Here is a 22,871-nt window from a genome sequence, read left to right as displayed (position 1 = left end):
GAAATGCGTAAATATCATAGACATCACTAGACATCTCTACAATATGATCACGAGGGATTTTCTCAAACATATTGTAATTCTTTATTTTGTCCATGTCGTCGAGCCCTAGTGTATAGACACTGGTGTAGATACAGACACATCTGAACATCACAGAGTGTACCACTGAATATTTTAACCAGCCCCTCTCTCATGTCTTCAACTCATGGGCCAAGGCCACCTGTATAAGAGCTGTATAAGAAACTGAAATGTGAAACGCAGAGATTTTCGGTGTTGCTGAGCAGTGCAAGAAGCCTGCATTATTTAAAGCATGGAGCTCTCTGCCTGTGGTTCCCCCACATTAGATTTTAATTGGCTCCTTTTGGATGTTTTAATCAGCTGCAGCATCTTAACGCTAACGTCCTCCTTTCTCACCAGCATCCTCAGAAGATTCCCTCTAGTGAACACTGCAGCTTTGCCCTCCAATCACACACATACTCAGACACACATGCATGCATACTAAACATTAACAAGACTTAAAGACCTGCAGCTCTCATTACAAGTAAATGATAAGCCTATAGCTATAAATGCCAATTGTAAAATCTATTCAAATAAATTCTCTAATGCAGTTCAGTCAGCCAGTCAATCAGTCATGGTATGACTATCATTGTGATAACTATCACACAGGATGTGGCAACAAGAACAGAGAACTGCATAGACTAATGCACAGCTTTTTCCCCCACTCCTGCTGACTTTGGCAAGCTGTAATCGACATAATTTAATGTGCTGATATTCTTTTGGGTGATATAACCGTGGAAGAAATACTGATAGAGTTTATTCAAGAATTAGGTGTGTCATGTAGTTTTTAATGTAGCATACATTAATTAGATTTAGCAGTTGAAGCAGTTTATTTGCATTTCTCAGGATGCTTTGTGCTTCAGTTTTCAAACTATTTTATGTTTTGTTGCTTGAGTTTGCAAACCATTTTAGGTTTTATTACAAGGGTTTGTTTTTGATGAAAAATAGGTGGTAAAGTCCTTGATAATTTCCATTGATACAAAGTTTTTATTGCGAGTTCAGTCAGGAATACCTTTCTTAGCTTTGTTTGCCTTTCCTCCCCTTGACCGTCTTTCACCTGTTGTGCACTCCCTCTGCTTTGCCACTTAACATCAGCCTATTTTCTGTTATGACAGAGTCAGCTCCATAATTTGCAATATGCTTCAACTTTAATTTTCTAAATAATTATTTTTCCATCTCAAGTGTGCTTCTGCTCATACTGCTCAGTGACTTCTGGGTCTGTTGCTGAGCTGCATATAGAGAGAAGTCACTTGGATCGCTCAGTGAATAGTGATAGAGTTTTTCAGAGTGTATCCACTGTATAATTGATAAATACCTCACACCAAACAAATTAAAAAGCGATCTGAAAAAATGTCGAGCATGTTTATGCAGTTGGGTGGTCAGTGCACCTCCAACCTGTATAAAAACAAGATAGTCTCTAGCTTAGTTTCTGTGCTTTTTTTTTGGAGAGCACCCAATTACTCATAATACAGTGCATCCATTAAAAAATACAACAGGCAAATGCTTTATGCATCTGTTTGGTTTTCTTGAGTTATTGCATCATACTCACATCACACCACTATTGATCTATAATACACTCTCGACTGAAAATCCAAGGCTTATTCTTTAGCAATGCCAATAGCTGGCAGATTGTCTGTATCATGTAGGGGAAATCGAAATTTTAAAGGCAAAAACTTCATCTGTGGTTGATGCACATTATAGCAATCCAGTTTTTATTATAGATCAGTGCATAACATGGACTTCCACAAATTCCAATTTTACATTCACACTCGTTTTCATATTAATTTTGACTTGTTTTGTGTTGTGTTGAGTTGTTTATTTGTCTTGTGTTGTGAATGACTATCAAAGAAATTTCACGTTTAATGATGTAATATGCAGGACTGTCAGTGGTCAACTGAAGTGAAGACCGTTTAGACTCAACTTAAAGTCCCGCTCAGTCAGGCTCACTCACAAATTCTGTGCTTATTCTACATGTTTTTGTCGGTTGAGTCTAAACAGTCCTCACATTAGTTGATCCTCAATTTGGCGAAGTGAACCTTCAAGGCAATAAAATATTTTTAGTGAAGGAATTTTTAACAGCAACAATCACCCAGAATGACACTAACAATATTTCTTCTCGTTTCTTCTTTGCAGACATTTATTCCAAGTCATTGTGCATTGTCTTTAGCTGGGACTGAATGTGCCTTTGTCTGGCTAACATTTAGTGACTCAAGCTTTATCCTACTGTCAAAATCCTCTTAGCACCGCTGTCATTTTCAGTCATTTTTCATTGTTTTTGCACTGTAACACTGATTCCCCTCATCTCGCCTGTTTCTAGCAGCAGAAGTGAGACTTAACACTGCTGCTGCACACACTGTGTGATTAGCACATTACTTATTTTCTTAAGCCCTCATTTAAATACTATATATCTTACAGTCTTCTACAGCGTATTAACTCTTGTGTTTTGTGCCAGTTGCGGTGCTTGGCCTGTTCTCAGAGCTGCATGTGGACCCGGATCTGTACATCCTGCTGTTTGGTGAAAGCGTCCTGAATGATGCTGTTGCCATAGCCTTGACACAGTAAGTGTGTTGCGCTGGATGTGTCTCTGTTCTTGGGATTGGAAATGTTTTGGGGGTTGATGGTTGGGTATATCATTTGTTTCCAGCAGGCACAGTTGGCATCATGTGGGTACGGGGGTGGATGCTGCCAGTTTAAGGAAGGGCTGTGATTGGCAAAACAGCATGAGTTGTACCTCTCAGTGCTATGCAGTGGCCTGTGTCAGTGAAAGTGAGTGGCCTCTGGCACTGTCAGCATCTCATTAAGGTATTCAGTGGAGAGACACACTGCCAGAGCAGAGACACACTTGTAGCTAACTAACTCACATAGCTGCTGTCAAATTCAGGCAGAACACAGCATAAAATTTACCAATGCTCACTGAAATAGCCATGAAGGAATGTTTCCTTATCCATGCATTTCATTCCCTTCCTTCATTTTTTTCTCCGGTTTTGCTTTCTCTAGCGATGCACATGGATCTGCATGTTTGCCTTGCTTACACACATTGCAGTCATTGCTCTATTTACGCGACGCCTGTGAACAAAGCCATTCAAATAGACGTGCTAACAGATGGCAGCATGGGGAGCGGAGAGGAGATAGAGAGGGGGAGAGAAAGCTCACACAGGCGCACATTCACGGACAGGCAGGCAGACGAACAAATGGAGGAGGAAGGGAGATGGAGGGGATAAGATATGCACCCACACATGCATACTTTACTCCCGCCGACTGACACATCACACGTACCTGCACACGCTCTTGACATCTCTCTCTTGGATCTCACAAATGTACCCAGACAGGCAGGCAGATGGAGAGAAGGGGACACGGGCTTACAGATTGTTGGGTTGCGCTCAAGCCGGGGCTCCTATTTCTATGTACATTAAAGCCAGAGGAGCGTGCATGTCGCCCCAGACAAACAGACAGATAGTGCTGTATTTGTTCCCAGAGTGGCGTGATCTGCCTCTGTGCCATCTCCTGTCACTTGACTGGCTTGCTAGTCTGCCGGCCGGTCGCTCTGGCCCTCCACACAAAGCCTGCCCTTATTAGTGGGCCACGCGGGGCCCTGGCACTGGAATTTTAACAAGCTCCCAGAGCGGCTCAGCCTTACGCTAATGTGCCCTCTCCCAGGCACTACACTGCCTGCTCCAGCAGCCCCGACCCAGCCTCCATTCAGCCAGGTCTTGTGTTGACATCTTGAGATTCTTGACTGGGAGTTAACAGCCCTGGATGCCTCAAGACACAATCTCCAAAAAGGTCACCCTGACTGAGTGACTAGTGGCCAAGTTAAATGCGCTAACACGACTGGAGTTTTTATTTTCGGGGAGGGGATAATAGATTTTCCCTTTTCAGTTTGTTGAGCTCATTAGCGACAGCTTGATTGATTCTCCCCCGCTATGGAGATTAAGCCATGCTGTGGTGTATAATAGCTCATTTCAACCTGACAACATGAAAAGTGGAGAAATATTATGGGTTCATTTGTCAATAGTTTGATAGGAGAGTATTTGAACCTGGGAGGATCTCTTTGCAAAGCAGGCCTATGTTGGCTGGAGGCAACAAAGTTGGTTTTTGTCAGGTTTCTCCTGTTTACAGGGCAATGTCATTGTAAATGAAGGAAGAAAAACACAAACACCACTTTAGTGCTGCTTTCGGTGACTCAGAAGTTTAACATTCATTCAAGGGACTCAGAATCCAAAGGGATTACACTGGGAGGTTGCGGAGGGTAATGAAGTGCTGTCATTCCACAAAACCAGCCAGCTCCATCAGCCACTCACATGGGTGCCTGTCTCTGCTTGCTTCACATCAAGCTCGCTCTCTCTCTCTCCCTATGAGACCTCCTCTGCACTCAATGACTTGCATGTAGACGTCTCCCATCCCCCACTGAGTAAATATTTATAGTGGTGTGAATAGCACGATACTGCTCTCTTTGTGAATAACAGTGGTATTTCCCCTGTTTCCCACTAACTGCTATGGGACCTCTGTGAGGCAAGTAATTCATAATGGATTTTTTTTTCTCCAGTGGCAAAGAGGAAATCAACTTCTGAAGAAGGCTGTGTATTCTTAGGAATGACTCCAATAAATTGCACTTAGAGGCTTAGCTCAGCACAATAAGCACATGAATTTATACCCACTGTTCATGACTGGCTTATATTAAGAACTTAGCAGGCCATATTTCTAATGACTGCACTTGTTTCAGAGCCATAAACCATATTATTGCTCTAATGTGTCAATGTCTGTATCAGTCATTTTTATATCTGTGTTGTGCTGTGGTTTTCTGTAACAGGAGCTGAACTCACTTTGGCCATGTGTGTTTTCCGTTCTGTCTTATCATGTCAATTTATCTTTCAGTGCCATCACCAGCTACAGTCTGATGGGCGGAGGACACACCTTCGACACCTCCGCCTTCTTCCTCTCTGCCGGTTATTTTATTGTAGTGTTTGCCGGCTCCTTCCTCTTGGGTTTCATATTCACAGTCATCACAGCCCTCATATCCTTTCATCCCCTCCCAGCTCTGTCCCTGCACCCCAAACCCAATTATCACCTCAGCATCCGCTGCAATCTATCCACTTCCTCCGCTTGGTAATTGCTTCTCTAACAAACCCCTACTGTACCACCTTTATCAACATAAGCAACTTGGCTAAGCCTAAAGTGCTCCTTCGACATTAATGGTTGCCGTCTGCAGAGAGGTCATCAATCAAGCCAATGGCCTCTGATGAAGTTTCGACTTGCGCCGTTGTCTAGCATTTGTCTCTGATCTTCTTGTAATTAGACTTTAGGGTGAAAAATGAGGGTGTGTCATGAGAGGTTTGGGGCAGAGCTCAGCTCTTATTTACAGTGAATAATCTTAAGATGACAGCAAAGAACCAAATGGACATTTATAGGGTTTTGCTGATGCTAACCATGGTAAGAATTTGCTCTTTTGTGCTTTCTTGCCAAGCAGTAGTTTCTACAGATCCTCAGTTTGACACAATTATTCAAGCTATGCACGGATCGCTTTTAACTACATACCAGTCCTTGTTAACTGTAATCAAACAAGATCTGGGAAGCTGTTTAAATTATTGTACAGTAAGCCAGTTGGGTTTTTTGTATGTGTGTGGGAAGAGGAGGTGTTCAATGTGTAACATTTAACACTTAACACTCGTCTACAATCTTTCTACATGCCTATTACGAATATAAAACAAGCCTCATGTTCTCCGGAAGATCATTTAAAGGTGGGCTGATCGTGTACCAGGCTGCTTTGCCAGAGGGAATGTGAGACAGTGGAAGGGCAGGAGTGGGATCTGGACTTGGCTGTGTACTGGAAAGCTCCCAAAAATAATCTCATTAAGAACCAATGAGTTACTCTACATGGCAGATGCCCTGGCTTAGTGAGCACCACAGCTGCTTACCACCGCCTCAATTGTTTTTCTTTTTTGTCCGCAGATACCGCAGTGTTTCTCTGCCTGCATACTGTGTGCCTGAGCATTTCACTCTGTATATGTATGCCTGCCTGCATGGTCACAGGATGCTTGTGTGACATTGTATTATTTGCATTTGTGTATGAGCCTGATTTATCATGTTACACATTATATAATATCATACTGTGTATCTTTAACTCTCCTCTCCACCTCACCAAATTCTCCCGACTATGTGAGAACCCACTGCTGGAAACATCACTTTTCTTCCTGCTGTCATGGAGCAGCTTCCTGGCAACTGAAGCCACTGGACTTTCAGGTGAGGGTTGTAAGCATTATATAGAGATGTATTTGTGTGCGTGTAGGCCAGTACTCTGGAGGATAGGAAGGTCAGACAGAATAGAAATCATGAGTAGTGAACACCTCGAGGGCATCCTCTCGCAACTGCATGCACTGACTTGCTCACTTCTCCACAGTATCAGTGTCACAGGCAGCTGTTTGATTGGCAGGATCCACTGCTTCAAGGCTTCTACTGTATTTGGCAACCACACTCTAGAATTTTGAGAATGACGTGTGCACATTCACCATCATCCTGCCATGGCCATCTGTACCAATTCCCTGCTCAAAAGTACAGATGATATTTTCTTCGCACCCACCCAACACCTCCAGTACATTAAAGGAAGACCACAGATACACACAGAGCTTTACATCCATACTTCACCTGAGCGATTTTGGCATTATAGTGAGTCAATAATGTAGAGATGTGAAAGTATTAAGCCATCTCCTCAGTCTTCAGGGAATTACACATACCGGGCCCATTCCAATCTCAACCCCCATAACTAATATTAAAACAGCGTCTGCCCTCCCCAGTCCTCAGTTTGCTTGCACCTATAGTTTTGAGATGGGACCGCCGATAATAGCAAGCCATAATAGCATTCCCGCCCTCACTGTTAACCTAGGTCTTCTGGAAAGACAAAAACTGCTCAGGTCTCATGTAATATGGATGCAACATGACGCGCTTTACCATTGCAATGCGTTCTCATTCTTGCCATGGAATGTTTTAGCTTTTACAGAGAGGAGGTGGCATTTTGAACAAATGGTTGATTTTCCACCTAGACTGATTCAAGGTTTCACAACCGGTGGGCATTTTGTTTTTGAAAAACAATTACTCGGCTCAGTTGGCTGGAATTGTGATATATTTTTACAATTCTTTGAGGACTAGGGTTGTAATGTACCTATGAAATATGGATGTATTGTACATATGCATGCATTACTGTAGTTGTTCATCTTGCCCTGAATATGTCAGAGGTATTAGACTCATTCAGCAGTGTTGTAGAGCTAACTCCTCCTTGGCACTGCTCCCTGTGGCCTATGGAGGAGGAGAAGACTGTTTTAATGAAATAGCTTGACCTTTGTCTATTGGACCTTGGTGCCCAGTCTATAAAGTACACCACTCTAAATGCTGCCCAGTGTGGGAGGAGCACAGTGGCATAGCCTAGAGCACAGATACTGTGTAGTACCCAATATAGATCCTTGTATATGCTTGTATATGTGCTGTTATCCAGCACTGTATAACCATCTGGGATTCTGTTATACGGGAATTATGCTGTATGTTTGCTTTTTTAAATTCTTTTTTTTTTTTTTTTTTTTTTTTTTTTTTTTTTTACCACCAGAAAACTGTCCAACAGATTCAGTGAAATTCAGTCATGGTGTCCAGTAAAAAAAAAAAAAAAAAACAACTTTAACATATTTTCAAATTTTACTCTCATTGGCTGGATGACAGAAATTGCTAATTAATAAACACCACCCAATTTATTTCCTTAAAAGAAAATAATGATTGAAGCATAGAACAGCACAACTACCCTGATATTTTTCCCATTTTTACTTTATTTGCATAAAAATATAACATGCATGGGTGGACTACATGATGTAAAACTCTGGACTAATGCAGGATACAGTGCAGGGTGCTTTGCCTACTTTGCTGAAGGTAGAAAGAAACCACTAGCCAACAAATAGTGGAAGAATCTCCTCTACTGACACAGAACACTGGACACAACTAGAGTGGCACATCAATTAAGGAGACACAATACTTGCTCTGGCAGTAGTTACTGACCTAAAATGTGTAATGCCAACGTCACTTGCTGATGTAGTCAACCAAGCTTTGATTAGATAGGGGACACAGTTTGCGTCAAGCCTGTAGCTGCAGTGTGTTGCTACAACATCGCTTCATCTATCAATGCTGCGTAGACTGTCATGCAAAATACTTGTTCTGGTATTGCACTAATACATACTGACTTTGAATGTGTAATGCCATCATCATTTTCTGAGTTGGAAAGACTGTAGGCAAGGTACAGAGGCAAAGGAGGCATTCTTATACAGCAGGGGGGCAATCTGCAGCACAACACCAGCTCCAGTTTTTTTCTGAAACCCTGATAATCAGCACTAATGGAAAAGTTTCTTCATTTTGACTTCAAAGCTGTATTGTTATAGAAGTCTGATATTTTGGTTCTGATACTTTTGTCTTTATACAAATCTGGACGCTACAGAAGTAATCTGTGGAATGCCACTACTGTCCATGGCTTTTAATGGCATATTTCGGATGAAACAGCACCTCTGTAAGAAGTACAGAGAGATGGGAGCCTTCCCTGGTGTCCTTTAATAATCGAGGTTCTCTCTGTCTCTGCTAATTGCTAGAGTTTAGCGAGGGTGTGCCTAATGACCCTCAGCCTCACAGGGAGCCCTGGCATCATTAATCTTATGCCCCTCACAACTCATTATGGAATGCAACTCATCTGTTGCCAAGTGCTCAGGTGCCTGCCCAACATCCTGTGTGGGAGAGTCTATATGTGGATGGTGGATGATGTGTCACCTCTGTCACTGTTATGTAAACCAAGGAGGATGTTGTTGCCCTAAACCAAATGGAACTAAAATGGGATCTGCTGTGCTGGCACGGTCCATTAGACTTTGCTGAACAGTGCTGGGAGCGACATTGTGAATGGGAATTATTGGAGGCAGCGCAGTGCAGGAACAGGTCAGCATCCAAGTGTGAAAGGGGCAGGAGAAGAGAGAGTAATGGACTCGCTTCAGGTACTGGCTCCAACCACAAGTGCTATCTTTTCTGTGGTGCTGTATTTATGACTGCTAGCTTTGTCCTCTGCCTATACTGTCCATTTCTATCCATGCTAGTTATATCACATTTTTCTAAAAAGGACATTCTCTGCGATTCTTTGTCATAGCAGAGAGAGAGAAAATGTGAAATTAAATTTCTGCAACAAAGCAAGCATGTCCTCTGAGGCAGCAACACGCCTTTCACGCTGTGTGTTTCAAATTCCAGCTCTCTCCAACTTGGTCCAACCAGCCCACTCTTCACCAGCTGGGGCCTTAAGCACTGCCTACACCCCCTTTCTTCTCTCTCTCTCTCTCCTTCTCTCTCATTCTCTCTCTCTCACTCACTCCCTCCATTTCTCTCTCTTCTTCCCTTTGCTTGTCATTTCCCTTCGTTATTTTTTGCTCTCCTACCTCTGGCACGTTCTCCAGTAATGATATCATTCCTTAGCATTTACCATGTCCCAGAGCTCCATGTCTTTGGAGTTGAAATTGAAGTAGGTTTTGGGTCCAGAAACACCAAGACTGAACTGTGTTGGACAGCACATTTCAGCTGAGCTGTTTGTACAGCTGGACTAGACTGGAACTGGGACAATGGGTGGATACTGGTTGTATTACAGGGATGGGCTGGTATGATGTGGTGTCATATATGTTGGACTCTAAAACAAAACAGAGTGAGCACAGGGTTTTTTTTTTTTTAAACTTAGTTTGTGGCTTTGGAACAGCCCTTACATACACTGAAAACAATTTCATTTCCAGGCTCTGCGTTTTGTTAATATTTATTACTTTATCAACATTGTTTCCATGTTTAATTAATGATTTCTTAAACTAAATTGGAAATCATTTTATTTCAAGCTTGCACATCATGCCTCATGAGCTCTCCCTTTCTCAGGGTGCCTTTGATTAAAAAAATAATAAGAAGAATAAAAAAAAGCCCTTTAGGGTTGAACCTTACAGTCTGACAACCAATCATTTCTCAGCTAATTTTTCTAAAGTTGAAGTGGAAAATTTTCTATGCTCTAACCGTGAGAAATGGTTCAGACAGGGGGTTTTGACCACCACCACCCCACCCCACCCCCTCCACACACACACACACACACACACACACACACACCCTGATTGCATAATACAGTGTGTGCATGTGTAAGTGGTTTTGCTAACCATGCACTAGGCAGATTCAGCACTTACACTGTCTTACACTCTCGTACCTACAGAACACACCTCTCTACAAAGAGTTTTGCTCCTCACTGAATAAGCTATAAATGTCTGGACGATTTAGTAGATTACTTGGTCAACAGAAAATGTATTACAATTTTGATAAACAATAAGTCGTTTTAGTTGTCAAATAAAAATACCAAATATTTGCCTGTTACAGCTTCACAAATGCTAAGATTTTCTCTCTTTTCTACATTTCACAAGCAAATTAAAGGCTCTTTGAGCTCAAGTGACGGGTGATGGGTGTTTTTGTTTGACATTTTATAGACTAAATTATCAAATTTTATGTTGTTTAATCTTTAAAACTATTTTATTTTTATATTCTTTCATTTATTTCTCATTAAATGCCTGTTATGCCTAATGCAAAACTGTCTGAATTTCCTTTGTGTACGAAAAGCACTATGTAAATGAATTTGCCTTGCCTAATACTATATTTTCAACAGTACTTAACAAAATAATGGTTTCTCTTTAAGTCGTGCGCCATGTTCAGTCTTTTGCTTATGAGACAGTGTTTTTGAGGGTAGAGTGACTGTATAGCCAGGGAATGAATCCTTTCATATACAGCACTTGCTCATAACACTGTATTGCTGTGTGTGCTGTGTATACATGGCTCTCCATCTCCCAGGTATTGTGGCAGTGCTGTTTTGTGGACTGAGCCAGGCAAGATACACATTCCACAATCTGTCTTCAGAGGCCAAGGCTAGGACCAGACAGGTAGGCTATACTACATGTTAGGAGCCTGTTTTACCGTTGCTTTCAAACAACCTTTCTTGTATACTCACTTTGTTGAAGCACTATGCCTTTTGATGCCAGTGTTTGTGTCTGTATGTGCAAGCAATCATTAATTGCCATTAATGCTCTAGTAGTCCAGTGGGTGTCTGTGTGGGTGGCCAGTCTCCAGCTATCTGCTTAAAAGGCCGAGCACAGATGGAGGCCAGCACACTGTTGTACTGTATCGGCAAGCTTCAAAGAGGAGAAAATAAATCAGGAGTACATGCATATACTCATCTGTGCATTTATTATTCATTATCGGTGCCACAGAGCAGCAAGCAGTTTATCACAAAAAAGCCTTTTAGAAGGAATATGCAGCACTGTCAAAGCTTTTCTCTATAAAGTGGATTGGCTATGCAGTAGTCAATGTATGTGAATGGTGCAGTGTATTTACTTGGCAGAGTGCCTTTATCTACATTTTTATGATTTATACATGCAGATGTAGCTCAAAGGAAAAGACAAACAGATTTAGTGTGAATAGACACTAGTTGAATATCTGAAAGGAGAAATATTTTTCTCTGTGCCATCTCTTTTCCTTGTTATAGGAGAAGTGAAGTAGAATGTACATTTTTCAGCTGGGTAGTTTTTTTCCCCCCATAGCCAGCTGAATCGATAAAAGCAATAATTAAAGATCATATCATATTTTTTTTATTATGTGCAAGTGTGTCACTAAAATAATGGAAATTCTAGTTTTATCTACAATAAATGGTATCTGATGTCCCCGTTGTCATTGTGGCAAATATGACCTTGCATTGCTGCAAAAATAGAACTGAGATGATGAGGAGAGTTAAAAGAAAAATCCAGCCAAAAATACATAAGCATTGTTTAAAAACACAATTTACACTGTGTTTCTGTTGCCATATTGTCGATTGATATTGTATTTTTGTCAATACAGCAGCCAAAAATGAATCCAGTTATATGCATCCAGAGATATCCTCAACATAGCCACAATGGCATTTAATCAACATTCAATTTTAATTTAATCAAAATTCAACAATCTAAAACCAAAATGTTGGCATTTTGGTTCTTGAACATCAGGTTTCCTTGTCAACTCTCCAGTTTGCAACAATGTTGAACAAATATGCACCGAGAAATCCAGCATAGAAGAGGGAGAGCACACTTCTTTCTCCCATGAAGCTCCACTGTAGCTGCCACTGCTCTCTATGTGCATCACGTTTGGTGAGTTTACCAGTGGAAAAATGCAATTACACTCTAAACAACAAGACGGCACCAGAAATGCAGTAGACATTGCCAGTTCCTTTTTTTAATCATGAAAATGGGTTTTAGGCTGGATTTTTCCTTTTACTGGTACTGCTTTAGTTAAATCCACTGTGAATGTTATGAGCTGCCACTACCCTCCTTGCCATCATCCACATAGAAAGATAGTGTATCTCTCCAGCGGTGCAAATATCTATTGTTTATGCCCTAGAGGAACAAGATATTAAGCTGTCTTTCTTACTGCAGGAAGCTACTTTTTTCATTCTCTCTATATGGCTCCATAAACAACATATTTCAAATAAAATCTTTAGTAAGGGAATGATAACAAAAACACGCCTGATGCTAACTGCAAACACATTACGGCCTTGAGCTGCATGTTTGTAATTGCTACCTCAAAGGATCAGAGGATCACATCAACACTGGATTTGTTGTATTTGTAAAAATATAAGCCTGTTTACTCATTTCAAATACAATCCGAGTCCCTCCCTCACCCTCTCCATCCCCATCTCGTATGACCTTGCCCCTTATGATCCTCTGTCTCTCTCTTTATAATCTACAGCTCTTTGAATTCTTCAGCTTCCTGGGGGAGGTTTTCATCTTCAGCTACATGGGATATGTATTGTTGACGTTTCCACACCACGTCTTCAAAGCCCTCTTCATATGCGGGGCATTTGTATCCTTTTCTGGTACATGATGGAGTGTCTTCATTCCCTGCTGTGTAGCCTTTGGATCCCGCTCAGTAACTGTTATGATAATAGTAAATAATTTTCTCTCTTCTCTTCTCTTCTCTTCTCTTCTCTTCTCTTCTCTTCTCTTCTCTTCTCTTCTCTTCTCTTCTCTTCTCTTCTCTTCTCTTCTCTTCTCTTCTCTTCTCTTCTCTTCTCTCTCTGTGCTTTGCCACCATGTATCGCAGGCAGGGACTCCATACTTAGCATAACTATTATCTGCACATTCATCTGCTGCTTGTTTGGACAGAATGGTTTTCCTGTTGTCTGTCTTTCTTCCCTGCTGCAGTGCAGTAATTTCCTCAGTCCTTTAGAAAAACTTCACAGCTTAAACTGTACAGGTTTGATCCGGCAAGGTGTGAATGCCATTCAGCCATTCCCTCATGATCACCATCTCTGCAGATTAAGATGCTGCAGTGCAGGGCTCCGCTCACAAAGGTCTGTGAAACGGAATTATAAATAGGTCCTTAATTATTGTTACTGCCGCTTGTATTCTGTTCTCTGGCAAACCTCCATGGAATAAAGATGTTTGCCGGTTTGAATTAAGCTTACAGTGCTTTAATTTGTAGTGGATTAATTGCTGTATCCCTGTTGTGGTTGAAGATTAAATCTTATTACTTCTAGAAACTCAAGTGAATGAACTGCCTGCTGCTATGTTATGCTCTGCCTACCTCATTAAAGGAGCAGGCGCAAATTTGCAATAGCTGCGACCATGTATGCGCCTGCGTCCACATGTGCATGCGTTCACACACACACACACACAACCTCACTCCCACTGCCACGCCCCTTTTTGTCAGTTGGCACAAACAGTTAATCGGCCGTCTAAGCTTTGCACCTTTTTGCAATATGACACTCTCATTGCCACTCCCCCTTTTAGCCAGATGACATGAACATAAACACACACTTTCACACACAAACACTTGACCTCTATTCCAAATTTTAACCTTCTAGGATGAAATCTGTGGCCGCCAAAGGGTGGGGAAATTTTTGTAGACTGACTGAAAGAGCGAGCTATAGAGCTGTTGGTCACAGCTAAAAATTAATCTTGAAACACATTAGTACTGTTGCCTTTGTGGGCCTACTCTGTTGTTTGGTGGTGAATTTTTCTTATTCTCACAAATAAGTTTTGATAACAAAAAAAAAAAACAAAATAAGCATCAGGTTTGGTACTCTTTCCACCTCTCCCATTCCACATCAATATTTAACAATCATACAGACAGATACAGACAGAATCATACAGCCAGATCCATTGTAGGGGAGGAAATGATAACAGTTTCCACCAACAGTATCCTCAGTACATCAGAAAGCAACACAGCCATAAGACGTGTTGTGTTTTGAGTAAATGTGGCACTAGAAACTAAATCAATCTTGTGCGAAATTGAACTGCTGTTGAGCAAATGTCTGTGTCGTTGCTACTGTGTGACATCTGTTCATTTAATGACACTCCACGCCACATGGGGGAGTGAGCAAGTTCCCTCAAACTGATTCATCTTGGAAATTTTGATGATGAAATAATGTGAAATAATGAGAAAGCTTTTTGTGACCGAAACGTCACCTTCTTTTAATAAATCAATGTAGAAGTTAAAAGTATGACTTTTTTCATTAGAACTGTGTGCAAAATCCAGCTAGTTCTGCTCCCCAGTCTGCACACTGCAGCACTCTAAACCAATATGACACTTCTTTTTGGTCCCAACTGGCCATTTTGCCTTGTATGCACAAGACAAATTTGATTTTGTTTCTAGTACCCCTGCTCTCCTAAGGGGCACGACCTTCATTTTTTTTTGGCCACAGGAAAAATGATTGCTCCCTTGCTCTTACTACAAATACTGCTAAAGCTCTTTTCACTCACTTGTATAACCAACAGCTAAATGCAACAAGTTAATCCCCATTCTCTGGGGGTTGCAAGGCATTCTGGGAAGCATAGGCATTTACTAACTGAAGTAGAAGTTGTCAAGGCAGGTTGAGGTAAAGTGCATATCCAAAAAGTATATCTTTAAACCAAATTTTAAGTCGTATAATGCACTTAGGATCACAAATTGGTGGCACTAACTGTGAAAAAGTATTCCCTTTAATGAACCCTTTATCGAAAAACCATAAGCTCCCTAACAATACCTATTGCGTGTTTAAGTTATGTGTACCATAACAGATGTCTGACATCCATCAGCCCAAGCTTTCTTTGGGGAATAGAGAGCGGTAATGGACTGTTGGCTTGGCTACCCATCGTGCCATTGTCCTTGCCTGAAAGCTGGCATAACCGTAGTGTATGCCTGAGGATAGACTCCAGTGGCCTCACTCCAAGGAGCTGTTCTTTCACAGTCCAGTGCCCAGATGGCCGGCAATTATTATTACAATCCATCTTCCACTATAGGGTCAAAAGAGCCAGAGAAAGAGTTGACTGAGCAGATTCTTTTTCCGATGCTGTTATGTTCAGTGTGAAGGGCTGCCAGTGAGGCAAATGTTTGACTTGAGCACCAGACCTGTTTAGCTTTGTCCTCATTGTACTCCCACAACAAAAGCTTAGTGGGAATAGAGCTGGCTAACTACACCTACTGGAAGCGGACCGGGATGTACAAACACGGATAAATGGAGGTCGAGCTCCTCTTGTACAGGACTAAAAGTGTCTATAAAAATGAAATAACCCCAGTGATTTAATCCCGTTAATCGCTCTTTGGTTACGCAGTAGATTTTAATCGCAGTAGCTTGCAGCCTTTGCCAGTGACAATGGGGATGGGCTTTATTGGAAATGAGGCTGAGATGAAAGTGCTTAATTACCTCCATTCAAATAGCTCAGGGGTCTTTGATAAAGAGAAATGACTGTTTTTGGGAGCAGGATATTGCTTTTGAAAATCCATAGGGTGCATGAGTTCTAATATTGACTGCAGGGTGCGAGGGAGCTGTTTTAGTAATAGCCCTGTCAGATTCAGGTCCCTTGCCTAAGATATTGGCCCCGTTATTATTCCAGGCGTCGTATTTGGACTTACCCATAAAATAGCTAAAATCCCCTTTCTCCATCATGCTAAAGCTGGGATAGCTCTCCGCATAGATGATTCTGACGTGCTGAAATCCAAAAAGTTAGGTGACAGTAGTTACACAGTAAGTTCTAAAAGTATGACAACTTCAACCAGTAGGTGTCAAGGGTATCCAAGACGGCGTCTGTATCTCTGCTAATTGTACAGATATCCTCTAACCTCTCCAACTGCTACCTGGGACACTTAGCATTCTGTTCCATCCTATGTGCAACATCAAAGTGTGTGTGGAGGGCAGAGACAGCTGGGAGAGCCTGATTGGCTTCATGCCTCGGCATGGTGCCACACCACTGTGTTTGCATCCTAAACGGAGGATATTCAGAGATTATTTTATGTGTGTGGATGTGTGTGTGTGTGTGTGAATGTGTGTGCTTGTGCAAGTTGACTCAAGTATCCATGGGTGTATTCAGGAGTGTGCGTGCGTTCCGTTGTGAATATGTCTTAATCGTTAATATTCTCCTTAACTTGCATACATGCCTACAGCTTGCAGTCTTTGTATCAAGAGCATGCAACATCTACCCTTTGTCTTTCCTTGTCAACCTGGGCCGCACAGCCAAGATACCTCGTAGCACCCAGCACTTCATGGTGTTTGCAGGTAATGTACACTAAGAAAATGTTAGATGTAAATCGTGAAAGCTGGTGAGTTCAAGTATTGTAATAAGTAATTCACAAACAATGCATTTACTACATTTTACCTAAGAAGATATGAAGAAAGTTGTGGTGCTCAAATGGACCAGTAGGGGGGTCAGTGCCATAGATAAGTATACCAGCACCTCAATCTTTTTCCCGGGTGCATTGTGAAATTGTCACTCCTGTAACATTAGCATGCTATCCAGCTGCTAACTTTGCATCCCAAAGTGCAGGTGTGGTAATGAGATGTCACCGATGTAATGCTGACTTGAATACTTCCACTTGCCTCCACTATTCAAGTATAGCAAATTAGAAAAAACAATTCAAAACACATAGAGCCAAAGGTAAATAGCATCCAGGATTTATGTAACACACAGGGCTCTAATTACGACAAAATTGTTTCACTTTCAGTTGGTTACGTGTAACAAGATTTACATCCAAGATGAAGGGGACTGAAATTTTCCTGTAGATGTGGCACGCTAAAAGTTGGCTTCTCTGTCACTTGGAAAGTGTTAGAGCATGATAAATGTGGGTTCTGCCAAAAAATTGTTGCAAAATTCAGGTCTGTATTAGTTATGTTTTTTTTTTCTGTTTTGATTATAACAGGGCTTACAGGGTAAATTGATATCAAATTGAAAAACAGCAATTAGCCAGTGGTTTCAGTGTTTACGCTTGTAACAAAGGCATTTAGAGCAATGCAGGGGCGCAAACTAGTTTAAAATAGCATCCAGAAGATCATCTGTTAACGTTAATTTATGTACACTGTTGTGTCGACAAATATAAACATGTTTTGTGAGCTGGTTTAACCACAGCTCAAAACACTCTGTGCACCACCCTTTGAGAGGTGGCCTTACTGGAAAGTCCCCACCATCTAATTGTACCCTAACTGGGCTGTTGTAAACAAAGAATTGCATGGCATTGACTTATTTTTGCACTTTGTAGATAGACATAAATTATGCAACGAAATTGTAAAATTAGATAAAATTGGTATTAAATGGACAGTTTTGGTTTCCTAGTCTGGTTGGACCCAGATTCCCAGCACAGGGTTTTCACCTCACGAAAAAGCTTGGTCGAGATGCTAGGCTGGTAATGGCCTTGTTATTGCTGCGAGAAAAGTAGCTCAGAAATGAACACATTTACCCCCTTTTATCCTATGAAAGCTCTTTAATTATGCCATTCTCTTCACTGCCTGCAGCTAATGGCATTAGCAGAAATGCTTAGAGAATGCGTCCCCTGTGTAAGATGTGTGAGTCTGTGTGTGTGTGTGTACACGTGTGTATGTGTGTGTGTACGTGAAGTCAGGTGGACACAAAGACCTGTTCTTTCTGTGCCTTTCTTAGGTGTTATAATTATTTGCCAGCCTAATTACAAAAGGAGTATTTCCATCCATATGTATTGTTAGAATCTAGGTTTATTGCTTTATTAATAACTTTTTCCCTCAGCCTCTTCTATTTTGGGGACGGTTTTAAGAGGAGGGGTAAACAAAGCACTGCTCTACTTTAACGTCTGAGCCTAATGGTTGAGACTCTGAATGGGCTGATGAGGCAGGAGAAAGCCGTGCTGGATGTGAAGTGATGTGGGGTAGTGCACTCGCAGCATGTTTCCCTGCTTGACTGACCCACTTTACCCCTCTTACGTAAGACATTTCCTTTGTGAAAAGCCCTTGTCTAGCTATTTTTCAAAACAGCCCCCCTCACCCAATCCCATCTGTTTCTCATGGTGATAAAGGATTCGCTCTGGGAATTGTTTTGGTTTTAGGCATTATGTCACCGCTGAGCAGTAATCTACTGGTTCTTTAGGGGCTCTTCGCTGATCAGCAACTGATCAATGGCTCTTCCAAACCCTGATAGCGCTAGGCCTTCAAAGTCACGGTGCAATCTGTTGCTCATGGAAAGAGTTGTTACATGGGTAGCTGTCCACTGCCTCTTTCAAATTGCTGGTTGTCCAGAGGCTGCTTGATGGATAGCAGTAATATAGTTATTTCGTCAGCAGTGTCCTCTCTGCCCTCAGGCTTGAGGGGGGCCGTGGCGTTTGCCCTGGCTGTAAGAGACACATCCACAGAGGTGAGACGTGCCACCCTCACCACCACTCTGCTGCTGGTCTGCTCCACCATCTGGTTGCTGGGCTCGGCCACTGGACCCATGCTGCGCTGGCTGGACATCAGGTTAGTGCTGACTCCTAGCAGGGGTTACAGACCTCTGTCCTGCTGAATGTGGTGTAAGTCAAATCAGAAGGTGGCAGGAGAGCTCACTGTGCCTGTGTGACTTCCTGACTCTGACCTCTCTCTCTTTCTCACACCATCATTTTTGTCTCTCTCTGTGTCTTTCATACCCACACAGACAGACAGCCTAATTAGACACTCTTGTCAAGAACGCAGCTTACTTAATATGCAGCAGCTCTTTGTACAGCTTCTCCCTGAATGTCTGAATCCTGCCTCCCCTCCTCTTCTTGCTGCACAGCCCAACGCAGACGCTCAGCTCTGTGCCTCTGCTGTGGCTCTGCCTTCCATTAGTGACTTGCACAGCTGGTGCACAGAGTAAAACAGGTCTACAGGTCCATGGGACCATGTACCAGAAGAGATAACATTAAAATACAGCTTGCCACATTGTACACAAGGACCTTAGCTCTGGTCCAGGGCGTTAGCTGCAGTGGCTAGCCAGTCAGGTGTTCTGCATTACCACCACCGCTACCTGTAAGGGACAAAATAAAATACTTCAGTGACCAAAAGGGCAAAAGAGAAAAATACCCTTCATTCCTTCGCTCTCATTGTATTTGTTGCTGACAATAGCATTATGACTTGTAGCCTAACATATCTGTTTGCCTTTTTTCCTATGGGTGTTCCTTGAACAGTCTCTATTTGTATCTACATGTAAGCTTAACTTGTGTTGGGGTGTAAAAATATCACCTCTAACAATGATAAAAGAAATACCTTCTAACTTAAAAATCTTGACTTCTTTGGTCAGGATTAAATATACACTTGGACATTAGTAGCCACTAGATGTTGCAAAAGCATCAGAAAATTAGTGTACCTTTAATATACTTTCGTTACTCACCGAAGAAGCAATGGTCTCCATTTTCAAAGTTTACAGATTCTACCACTAACATTTTCAGAGTCAGCATCGCTCATTTGTGCATTTGACAAGTGAAGAGTGGAGCACCTAAACCAAAAGGTGCTAAAGAAGAATTTGGGGGCATGTGTGAATGAGTGATGCCGACTCTGAAAGTGTTAATGGTATAATTAATGTTAAAATGTGTTTTTAAACAAAACTTTGAGAATGGAGGCCATTGCCACCGTAGAGAGAACAGTGGTCAACTGCGTATACACCGACACACACGGGAGCTATGGCATGAGAACACATGGAGAAGTTTTTCCTTTATAATGGCTGTGCTTTCTGTGATTGCAGGCCAGTGGGCAATAATGGTTAAAGAGTGCAGAGGAGGCATGAAGGATGTAAGGCAATAATTAGATACTTATATTATTAAAGTCTAATCTATGGCCCAGATCACACTGTCATAATTGACTCCCACAGTCTTTCGAGGCCTGTCTTTTGATTCACTAGTGTGTCTCTCAGTTTTGCGCGCGTGTGTGTATGTGCGCCTGCCTGTATGTGCATGTGTGTATGTGTGTATGTGTGCGTCAGTGGTGCCTAAAGTAGCTACAACATTAAAAAGAAATATCCTGACAGAGTAGTGCTCCGGTTAAAGTAAAAGGAAATGTCCCCCTATTCCACGGTATTTCAGCAAAGGGATTGAACAGAGGAAGTAAATAATCGAGGTGGGGAGAGGCAAGCGGCTTGCTATAAAAAGCAGTAAAGTAAAAATAGGTTCACTAAAATGGATATTACTCACGTAAAACACAGTGTAAGTATCTCTGAACTGTACTTAAAGCCAATATCAATCCTAAAATATAATTTGCACATAATCTTCCTCTGGTTTAGGACCATTTTTTTTTAGAATGATTTGTCCTCTCGCAAAAGTTAGAAAATGGTGACAACGTGGTGATTTGTGCTGTGAAACAAAACCTGGACCTGTTCCACCGATAATGACTTACAGACTGGCTTTGGTTATTCAATCCGCCAAATTGTTTGTTTGAGCTTTTATAGCCAAATGAGCTTCATTTCACTGTAGTACTAACATTTACCAACCTAACAATGAGATGATATCCCTGTAAACCCCCCCTGGGCGCTGCCTTTGTGTCCACAAAGTTCTGTCTTTTGTTCCGTGTCAGCTGAGCAGCTTAGGGGGTTTTTGTTATTTTTTTTTTTTATTTCCAGATCCCATGAAGCTTGAACTGCATAAGAGTCTAGGAATGAGATGTGCACAATATGGTTCAGTGGCTTGGAGGTCAAGGCTATCTTAACCCCAACTCATTCCTATTCATGTTATAAAAAAAAAAAAAAAAAATTGAAAAACTGCTCCTTGAAACTTGAAAGTTGCTATGCATATGCCCAACCTGTTCTTATGTCCTTATCGGCTATTTACTGAACAATACACTTTCTGCTTGCAGGTGGCAAGATACGTTTTTTGCTGAGTACTTTGCTTATAAATTTGTGTAGTTCTTAGTTTTTCGATGATTAATTTCAAATAAGATATTGTCACTCATTCTGTTCATGAGCTGAAATCCCCACATAAAGTGTGCATTCCTCATACATTTGGACCTGGAAGAAAATTACTGCTAAGTGCCTTTACAGTTATAAGCAACAGACTGTCAGTAACCCCCACCCACTATCTTATCACTTAGATACTTCACATGTAGAAGTCCTCTCTCACTTACATCTCTCTGATGTGCACTGCATCTTGTTAACTCAGATGTGCAATATAAGTGTACAGTTGTGAATACATGTACAGCATTGTATACTGGTTATAAATTATGCAACCATAACAACACTCCATGTAGTCGTTGTGCAAGCATACTTACCTCCAGTATTGTATTTATTATTCCTATTTATTTTTTTGTTTCTTTTTTGTTGCCTTTCTATTCTGTTTCTATTCTGTTCTGTAAACCGGAGTCAAATTCCTTATATGCATAAGCACACTTGGCCAGGTAAGCTGATTTAATAGCGCTAGTCATGACACTAATACATGCAATCCGGCACTGTTGCAGCTTTTGCGGTCTATCGAGTAAAACAATTATAAGCAAATACAGGTATCGGCCACGTATTTACAAGGTAGAATTACCTTTGTGGGGCGGCTTTCAAGTTTCATGGAGCGATTTTTCATATTTTTTGAACATGATTGACAGAAAATTGGGGTGAGTTAGCCTTGACTTTGAAGGATATTATTCTGTACACACTGATGATGGACTGATACAGTCTTGACTGTTAATGATGGTCCTTGAAGTGTAGTGTTTCAGTTACAGTGCTTGGTTATGCCTCATCCATGCCCGTCCATGCTGTGTGTGTGCATACATGTGTATCTGTGGCTATGTTCTGAATAATGCACTTGCCTGAGCCTGCATATCCCTATCCCCCCTCCACTGCTGTCTTTGTGGCTTGTATTTCCATCTCTTGAGCCCACTACAGTACAGTGCGTCAGGCCTTGAGGGCCGTCATTTTCTGGAGAATTCCGGTTTCTTCTCTCACCGTGCTTAACCCCCTCCCTTCCCTCATCCAGTTGTATCAAGTGAAAGGACAGGTAACAACTCTGAGAGACTTCATTTTGGTGAATAATACATTACAGGGGAGCTGTTCTCTCTTTACCTGGAGCAAATTTAACTTCCATTCCATCTCTGAAATGGTTTTGTGGAGGAGAGCCTTTGAAAGTCATACTTGGTGTGAAATTACTCTGGTGGGGTTTTTTCTTTACCCTTATAGGTACCTCAAAAGGCCTCTAACTGCAGGCGTCAAATAAAAGCAAAAGAGACAGTAAAATGTCTTTTGTAGCTACTTTGAGAAATTTGTTCAAGAAAGCTGCTATCACAGGTAACTCAGTGATGTGTGTGTGTGTGTGTATGTGTGTGTGTCTGCAGATGTGTGTGTGTGTGTGTGTGTATCTCTGTGGTATATCAAGCCTACCTCTGTGCACCTTCACACACTGCAGACAGGAAACGCTTGACAAAACACTGTCTTTTTCAGATTGACTCTTCTTGCTTGCCTAAGGTTTGCACCGTGGAAAACAGTGGCGTGATCTTGTACTTTTCTCATTCTTCTGGTGGACGGATTTGTAAATGCGAGAGGTCACGTCCTGCTCACAGATTGCCATATGCA

At 41.6% G+C, this 22,871-nt stretch overlaps 1 protein-coding gene across 1 annotated transcript in view; it reads left to right on the top strand.

Annotated features, from left to right (window-relative positions):
* The window catches only part of LOC115378692 (sodium/hydrogen exchanger 9-like), a 71,220-nt gene that overhangs the window by 16,482 nt on the left and 31,867 nt on the right, over positions 1 to 22,871 (top strand). Inside the window, exons 6-12 of the mRNA XM_030079110.1 lie at positions 2,507 to 2,612; positions 4,930 to 5,068; positions 6,189 to 6,294; positions 10,921 to 11,009; positions 12,844 to 12,957; positions 16,519 to 16,630; positions 18,676 to 18,829. Of these exons, the coding sequence (XP_029934970.1) occupies positions 2,507 to 2,612; positions 4,930 to 5,068; positions 6,189 to 6,294; positions 10,921 to 11,009; positions 12,844 to 12,957; positions 16,519 to 16,630; positions 18,676 to 18,829 (820 nt within the window). The remainder of the gene's footprint in view (positions 1 to 2,506; positions 2,613 to 4,929; positions 5,069 to 6,188; positions 6,295 to 10,920; positions 11,010 to 12,843; positions 12,958 to 16,518; positions 16,631 to 18,675; positions 18,830 to 22,871) is intronic.

This window comes from Myripristis murdjan, chromosome 20 (genome assembly GCF_902150065.1).
Source record: "Myripristis murdjan chromosome 20, fMyrMur1.1, whole genome shotgun sequence".
In the NCBI taxonomy this organism is placed as follows: domain Eukaryota; kingdom Metazoa; phylum Chordata; class Actinopteri; order Holocentriformes; family Holocentridae; genus Myripristis; species Myripristis murdjan.
Note: the sequence above shows the minus strand (reverse complement) of the source record. Positions and strands in the feature narration are given on the sequence as shown.